Raw genomic sequence first — 8,294 nt, 5'->3', positions numbered from 1 at the left:
TTACCACATAAGCAAATTTGCTGAGTTGGACTCGATGTTACTGCTAAAATTACTTTCATTGTAGCTAGTCTAAAGTGACCATCAAAAAACATATGGACGGAATTACTTCATATCATGTGTGTGAGCATTATCATTTGGGAAAAATAAACGGACTTAAAACGTGTGTGAGCATTATCATTTGGGAAAAATAAAGGGTCTTGAAACAAAGAGGCGACCACGGTCAGTTTCCAGCACAGTCCATCGCCAACTTCCCTCTTTCCCCTTCTCCCCTTCCCAAAACCTCAATCTCTCCTTTCAAAAAAAAAAAACCTCAATCTCAGAGGAAAAAGGTAACCTCCTCGCCGCCGGCCAATCGGGCATCCGCCATGGCCTACCTCCCGCCCCACCGGCGCCACTCCAGCAGCTCCGAGCCCGCCCCAACCCCTTTCCCACCGATCTCCTCCCTCCAGTCCCTTTCCATCTCCTCCCCTCGCGGTCGCGGGCGTCACCACCTCCGCCCGTCCAACAACAAGATCATCCACGCCGCGGGCTGCGTCTCCCGCTGGTCCCCGCTCCCGCCCTTCCCCCCCGGCTCCGGCGACGCCGACACTTTCCGCCTCGTCCCCTTCCCCTGCGATCCCATCGAGCGCGAGACGGGCGCCAAGCCCCTCGTCCTCGCCCTCTCCTCCCCGAAAAGCGCCCCCGGCTCCGCGGAGGCCGCGGTCGCGGCCATCACCGAGAGTTTCTTGCCGGACCTCCTAGCCGCGGCGGAGAGGGCGAGGGCGACGGCGCGCGATGCGCCCACGGAAGACGAGGAGGTAAAGCTGAGCCTCGTGGCAAGGGTGGGCAAGGTCCTGTTCCAACCGTGAGTCTTCTCCTACATTTGTCCGTCCACCATTTCATTTCTTGAACCTGTGCTTCGTGTCACATCACATTGTGATTAATGCGCAAAGAGCTGCTTTCTTTGGGTGATGTTGTGTAGCGGACCTAGCGGCGGACCCGTCTCCCTGGACTCTGTCCGCGACGCAGCAAAAGCAGGGGCAGAAGGATCGAGGAGCCAGGTCCGTAAATCGTTCTATACGAATTTGCCCGGCAAGTGTGTGGATGAGATTGGGATGTATATTGGGAAGCTGACGGATCTGAAGTTCGATTCATCAAAAAAGCACTACCATGTCAAGGTTCGGACGTCCCGACAGTTTGAGAGTTATACCTGGTTATTTTTCAGATGAGTGTGAATTGACTTTGGGGCCTGTAAATACCTGATAGGTGTTTGACAAGCAGCGAAGTGATACGACGATGTCTTGCAAATGCACCGTGCAAGAGGATGGGAAGCTTGTGATCCACAAGGTCTGTATAGTATACATTTATGTCCTTTCTTTTGGTTTTCAGATCTCAGCGTGACAGTTAACGTTTAGCGCTAACACAGTATGAAATATTGGGATTGTGCATAGTTTTGTTCTTTTACGCCTGACAATTAAGTCGTCTCAATTTATAAGTTGGTATTCATTGAGACGATGTATGCTGCTAACTTTTTAGCCATCAATTATCATGCTTGTCTTTGTTCAAAGGAAATTTTTGGGAAATTCAGATGAAGGAATGCGTAAATAGAATCAGTTTGTATACACGATATCATTCACTATATGCGTACCACTATATGTGGTCTTCTGATTGCCACTCAAGTGGGCGGTGTTTCCTTCTTTCTCTAAAGCAGCCGTGTCTCTTGTTTGTGGTCTATAACTTGGACAATTAGCTCTGAACTCAGTATGTTTTTTAACTCAAAATACTGCAGCAATAAAACTCAGTGTGACAGCATTGTTATGGAAAAGCAACTATGTTTGCTTGAAATGAGTTGAATGGAGATTGTTTCACTGGCAGATGTAGGCTATAGTCGATGCGATTATTATTCTTTTTTGCCTTGTTTCTTTTCATTCTACTGCTGATTTTGTTGGGCATAACATTTTCCCTTAGATAGGTGAGGAGATGTGCAAAATTTCATTTATACCATGTATAGGGCCAGTTGGTTAGGTTATAATACGTGGCCCACATACTGTGGCTTGTGCTAAATTGCTCAGATATACTATTCATTACAAGCCGCCAGCTAACAATGGTTTTCTTTCTCATTAGTCTTCACTGTTACTTCTCGTGCAGGTTGAATTGAACCAGATACGGCAGCTGGTGGAGGACATATCCTGCCTGTCCAAAGATTTTGATTTAAGGCTGATGTTGCGTACAAAAAGGATCCTGAAGAACATAGACGTGAGTTCATATTAGAACTACCTTGAGCCTTTCTGTTACGATCTTATCTTCTGCAGACTCATCTGATATCACTTGCAGCCTGAAGTGGAAAATGCCATAAAGAGCTTAGTGTCTTCAGCTATTGTTGATCCTGATGCCAAAGGGGGACTTAAATGGCCACTTGGGAATGAGTCGATTGGTGAGAGGTTCAGCATAGTTGGGGTGTGGCATACAAGCTATAGTGCTTTCAGGAATAAAACCTTAAGGTTGAAGCTCAGGTGTGCTGACCGGTTTGACCACCGGAGCTCCACTGGAGAGATTTCCAATGAAGTTACCTTCAAACTAACTGGCATATCTGAGAGACTGCAGGTTACTACAGGATAAATCAATTCATAAGATAATATATTTTTTGACGCGTTTTCATAAGATAATATCATTTTTTTTATTTGTGATGTTCCTGAGCAAATTATTTGGTTGCATGTGGTAGGGGAACTTTTGGTCTATGGGTGTATATACACCCTATATGGAAAAACATATTAGTAATTAAATAAGTGAAAAAATTCTGAAAATATTTTTGAATTGAAGTTGACCTTCCATTGCTTGTAAGAAAAAATCCATAAAAAGATAAAAACCTTTTGACTTCTTTCAGAAAAAATAAAAGTTTCGGCAAGAATAGTGTGAACAGTGACCTATAATAGCAAATAATTTTTGTTTTCTTGCCATGAAGTCAACGCTGAGTTTTTGTTCTCAGAAATTTATATACTAGTGCAAAAGAATGTCAAGTTTATTCCAAAAAAACTTCTAAACTTTTGACTTTTTTGTAATTATTAAAAAATAATCTCATATAAGGTGTATATACACCCAGGAACTGAAGGGTATTTCCCGTTGCATGTGTGACTTACCTGCATTTTATACTGGCTTTGCTTGACCTAATGTCCAAACAACAACCCTCTTGTGGCTATTTCATACGCATGTAATGCGCACACCTAATATCCTGTTTTAGTGCTGACATTTGGCTACTCTCAATTGGAATTACCATGTCATGTGCACACCTAATATTCTGTTCTCCTACCAACATATGAGTGCTTTGTGTTTTCTAACCGACTGTGGATTGAACAGCACGATGACTCTGTCTCCTTAATCATTTACCAGGATGGGAATGAAGAGGTGGACACTCTGAAGGGGATGCTGGACTCCGCGGTGCAGATGATCTGGGACACTGTTTTGAGCTACAAGATCAAGCCTTGAGCTTGGGTATGCTGACATACAGGGGGAGTACATTTTTTTTCCGAAACGAAGGCAAAAGATTTGCCTCATCTATTAAATAAGAAGAGGATAGAGTTTGTTACAAGGACACACTTTTAGACGGTATGGAAGATTACTCACACAAAATAATGTTCCCTAATTTTTCTGCTCCGGCGGTGATCCAAAGGTTTGCCTCGCAGATGATGTTGTTTAGCAAGATTGGTGGCGGAGCACTCTTGTTCCGGAAAACACGGGCATTCCGCTCGTTCCAAATGGTCCATGACACGAGCATGTTTAGAGAGGCCATGGCCTTCCTGTTGGGGACTCCGGCGCCGGTCCTATTTGTCCACCATTCCTTGACCGAACTCTCAAGATGCCACATAGAGGTGTCCATATGATGAAGCCCAAATTTTGCAATGACCAAGTTCCATAGCCTAATAGTGAAGCGGCACTTGAAGAAAAGGTGCGGTCCACTTTCTTGCTCTCGCTTGCAAAGGGTGCAAAGACCACAATTTGGCCATCCACGTTTTTGTAGTCTATCCGCGGTCCAAGTTCTGTCTTGGATAGCCAACCAAGCGAAGAATTTAGCCTTTGGTGGCGCCCAAGTTTTCCAAACCATTTGGTCCATGGGAGAGAGAACCAAGCCAAGGAATTGGGCCTTGTAGGCGGAGGCTGCAGTGTAGTGCCCGCTTGTCGTATGCTTCCACACAATAGTATCTTCAGAGAGTGCATCCAGATGTACATCATTCACAAGTGTCCATAGTGTGAAGAATTGTCGGATGTGCTCAGCGGAGACAATCGTGGAGGTGTTGATCTTGAGGATCCATGCATTATTTTGTAGGGCCTCCCGCACCTTCCAATTCTTCCTTGAGGAGGCCACAAAGACGAGCGGGGCAACATCCTTAGGCTTGCACCCATGGAGCCATGGTGAATCCCAAAAAGGCGTTTTAGCGCCGTTCCCCATGGTGATGGTCGTGGATGCATAGAAGAAGTCAAGGTCCTCCTCATTACATGGATTTCCCAAGCCCACCCACAACTTTTGTGGTGCCGTCCATTCAAACCATGGCCATCTCAAGCGCAAGGCCCGAGCGAATTTATCGGTGTTGAGAACCCCTAGGCCGCCATATTCGCACGGGCGGCAAACCATCTCCCAGTTTACCTTGCACTTGGCGCCCGTCGTCTTATCCGATCCCGACCAAAGGAAAGCCCGCTCCAGTTTGTTGATATTGTGAAGAATGCCCGGCGGTATGACCAAAGATGTGATGAAATAGACCGCTTGCGAGGTGGCGACAGACTTAACAAGTGTCGTTCGTCCAATGGTGGTGATGTTTTGCCCCTCGTATGTCACCAACTTGGCCGCAATTTTGTCCTCAAGAAATTGCAAATCCACCTTCTTAAGCTGCCAGACGGACAATGGAAGACCCAAGTATCTTATGGGGAAGGACGCCCTGTTAGCTAGCAATCCTTGCAGAATGTGCTCCAGGTTTAGGTGATTGCATCGAATGGGCACAACCGAGCTCTTGTGAAAATTGGTGCATAGTCCGGTGACCTCCCCAAATCCGCGCAAAATGGCCGAGAGGTTGTCAATATCTTTTTTGATTGGAGCCATGAAAACAGCCGCATCGTCTGCATATAGTGAAGTTCGCACCATGATCCCTCTCCCACGAATTTTGTGGAGTAGTCCTTTTCGGGTTGCCAGCTCCAGTAGTTGTTGGAGTGTGTCAATTGCAATGACAAAAAGGAGCGGGGATAGGGGGTCCCCCTGCCGAAGGCCCCTACCGTGCTTGATGGGGTTGCCAGCCACCCCGTTTAACGGAATCCTAGAAGATGATGTGCAAAGAAGAGCCGCAATCCAATCCCGAAACTTGGGGGGAAACCCCCTCCGCCGAAGGAGGTCGAGGATGTATTCCCATCTGACCGAGTCGAAGGCTTTGCGTATATCTAGCTTGAACAGGAGAGACGGAGTCTTGCATTTGTGTAGCCTACGGGCCAAGTTCCGAACACACATGAAGTTATCGTGGATGCTTCTGCTCTTGATGAATGCACTTTGGGCGTTAGAGACCAAGCTGTTCATGCGCGGGGCGAGACGGATGGAAAGAATTTTTGCGATAATCTTGGCGACGGCATGAATGAGACTAATGGGCCTGTAGTCCGCAATCCCCTCCGCGCCCTCTTTCTTGGGCAACAGCACTATATTTGCGGAGTTGAGCCAATGGAGACTAGATGTGTGAAGGGAGTCAAACTGGTGTATCACCCTCATCATGTCGAACTTAATGACGTCCCAACACTTCTTAAAAAAAGCTCCAGTGAAGCCGTCTGGGCCGGGCGCCTTGTCACTTGGCATGTCATTGATTGCCTCACGTACCTCCTCAACGGTGATGGGTGAGTCGAGGCCGTGCAAGTCATGTACCTCTAAGTTGAGCTCCTCCCAGTTTAGATCCTTATTGCACGTGTTTCCTTTTTTCATCACTTCAGAAAAGTGGTCCAGAATGAGCTTCTCCTTAGCGTCATGCTCGGTGACCCACCCTTGGTCATGTTTTAGCCTATGAATGTGATTTTTCCTCCTTCTAGCATTAATCCGGCGATGGAAGAACTTGGTGTTGGCATCACCCTCCTTGAGGTTAGCAATTCTCGCACTTTGCTTTTTCCGAGCTCTCTCAAGCACGGCCAAGCTAATGACCCTCCTTTTAAGCCTCGCCCTAAGGTCACTCTCCTCGGGGGAGAGTTGTCGGGTCTCTTGAGCGATGTCGAGGCGTAGGATCACGAATAGTGCAGCGTGTAGGTGAACCTTTGCCTTGGAGAAAAGGCCCCTACTCCATTCGGAAAGGCGGAGAGCCACCTTCTTGAGCTTATGGAACAGGACTTGATATGGCTCAACATGCTCGAGCGGCTCAATCCAAGCCTTTTTGACCACCTCCATAAAGCCGGGCATAGCAATCCAAAAAATTTCAAACTTGAAGGTTCTAGGCCTCCGAGGCCCCTTATCATCTGCGAGGAGAAGCGGGCAGTGATCGGATAGAGAGGACGAGAGGGCGTGAAGCAGATGAGTGCTGAAAGTGGTGTCCCACTCGGCATTGCAAAAAAACAAGTCCAGTTTGCACATAGTCGGGTTTTCCCTCGTTGCTCCAAGTGAACCTCCTATTTTGCAGGTGTATCTCTTTAAGCTCACAACTTTGCAGTGTCGCTCGAAACCGATTAATTCTACTTCGATTGACATGCCTTTTATTTTTGTCTCTTGCACGATAAATTTGGTTGAAATCCCCAGCCGCAAGCCATGGCATGCCATTGGGCGGTTTTTGGCTGATAAGCTCCGCGAAGAAGGCATCTTTGCGAGAAGAATCCGCGGGGCCGTACACGGTGGTGAGCTTGTATTGCACATCAGAGTCACGAATACGGACCATGGCGGACAGGCAGAAGGTGGTAGCTGTGATGTTGGACATTTCCACAAGGTGATCGTCCCAGAGCAGCAAAATGCCTCCACGAGTGCCGTCCGCCGGCCTTTGCGCAAAACTGCGGAGTCTGCTCCCTCCTAAGAAGGAAGCTGTGAAGATGTCGACATTGTGAAGCTTTGTTTCCTGTAGACACACAATATGGCAAGAAGAAGCAGCGATGGTGGTGCTGACAGTAGCTCGTCTATCCGGATAGTTGAGGCCCCGGACATTCCAACACATAAACAGGGGGAGTACATTGCATTGTCATTGTGTGCCATATAGTTGTTTGACGATGCTTTGGTCTTCCTTGCTAGTTGCTACTGCAATGGGTGTGGTTTACAGACCCGCTGTCTATATAGAGTTGTAGTAGTATTTAGTAGTGGATTACTGAATTGCCATGCTGGTTAACTGCACGAGAATGCGGTGTGTGCTACCTGCTGAGTTGCAATTTTCAGATTGTTCGCATTTCAGTTTTCGTTCCTCACCTTCCCTTGGCAACCATTGCCTTAGATTGCTGGCGGTGACTGCTAACAACATATAGTTTTCCCTTGCAACAACATATAGGTTATTAGGCTGTGCTGTTTAAACAAATTAAGGAGAGCTATAAGCATGACACATTAGGTTGTAAACCTAGTATTACAGGCAACATAGCATCTTTGTTAACATCCAATGATCTGCCAATACCAAACAGCTAAGCAAGCATGGAAGGTATCACACTTTTGATGGGCTACACATCTTTTTATTATGTACTCCCTCCGTTCTAAAATAGATGACTCGACTTTGTACTAACTTTAATACAAACTTGGGTCATCTATTTTGGAACGGAGGGAATACTTTCTAAAGTTAGTATAAAGTTGATACACTTATTTTGGGATGGAGGGAGTACACCATAAAGGTAAATTGATTGACTTCTGCAATAAAAAGTACATGTACACAGGACACCGTTGGTTGCAACCATCACACTGTCACATGATGCTAGTTTTATTTTCCATTATGCACAGCCACACATGTGGAGCTATCACAGGTAAGATTTCAATATGATGATTGTCTTGTAAACGAACCACCATGATGAAACAAAAGATCATCTGTTTACGTTCTGCTGGTATGTAAACACTAAACGGAACATAAGAATATCAACTGAATATCGCAATGATATGTGATTCTTGAATGTCAAAATACTAAAAATTTCTAGATACCCCGAAGATAGATTTTAAATGCCTCGTTGGACACATCAGATGCAATCAACGACAACGTTCTGAGACCTAACCATTGGATGCTTTCTAGTTTTCTCCTTTGCAAGCATCAGCGATGCACCTAGTGATGCTATTTCACAACCATTACCTGTTCTTTCAGTAACTTTCTTAGGAGTCTGCTGAAACAGGTATAAGACACGAATTCATGTGA

The 8,294-nt window shown here is 46.2% G+C and overlaps 1 protein-coding gene across 3 annotated transcripts; it reads left to right on the top strand.

Moving 5' to 3' along the window:
- Positions 1-264: 264 nt before the first annotated feature.
- LOC123132400 (uncharacterized) lies at positions 265-7,360 on the top strand. Of its 3 annotated transcripts, XR_006464682.1 has the most exons (8): positions 265-844; positions 962-1,157; positions 1,246-1,326; positions 2,128-2,235; positions 2,314-2,583; positions 3,367-3,582; positions 3,660-6,608; positions 6,725-7,360. XR_006464682.1 is itself a non-coding variant. In XM_044552185.1 (6 exons), exons 1-6 carry the CDS (start codon positions 366-368, stop codon positions 3,460-3,462), a joined length of 1,230 nt encoding a protein of 409 aa, XP_044408120.1. In that variant the 5' UTR covers positions 265-365; the 3' UTR covers positions 3,463-3,619. The 3 variants fall into 3 exon arrangements, 1 of the variants encoding a protein (XP_044408120.1); XR_006464681.1 differs by having other exon boundaries at positions 3,660-7,360; XM_044552185.1 differs by lacking the exons at positions 3,660-6,608; positions 6,725-7,360 and having other exon boundaries at positions 3,367-3,619.
- Positions 7,361-8,294: the final 934 nt, after the last annotated feature.

Source organism: Triticum aestivum, chromosome 6A, assembly GCF_018294505.1.
Source record: "Triticum aestivum cultivar Chinese Spring chromosome 6A, IWGSC CS RefSeq v2.1, whole genome shotgun sequence".
NCBI lineage: Eukaryota > Viridiplantae > Streptophyta > Magnoliopsida > Poales > Poaceae > Triticum > Triticum aestivum.
The sequence above is the reverse complement of the archived record's forward strand: the minus strand, read 5'-3'. Positions and strand labels throughout refer to the sequence as shown.

Coding starts and splice junctions, on each gene's coding strand:
- LOC123132400 (XM_044552185.1), top strand. CDS start 366: ATGGCCTACCTCCCGCCCCACCGGCGCCACTCCAGCAGCTCCGAGCCC. Junction 1,158..1,245: donor AAAAGCACTACCATGTCAAG/GTTCGGACGTCC, acceptor AATACCTGATAG/GTGTTTGACAAGCAGCGAAG. Junction 2,236..2,313: donor GGATCCTGAAGAACATAGAC/GTGAGTTCATAT, acceptor TATCACTTGCAG/CCTGAAGTGGAAAATGCCAT.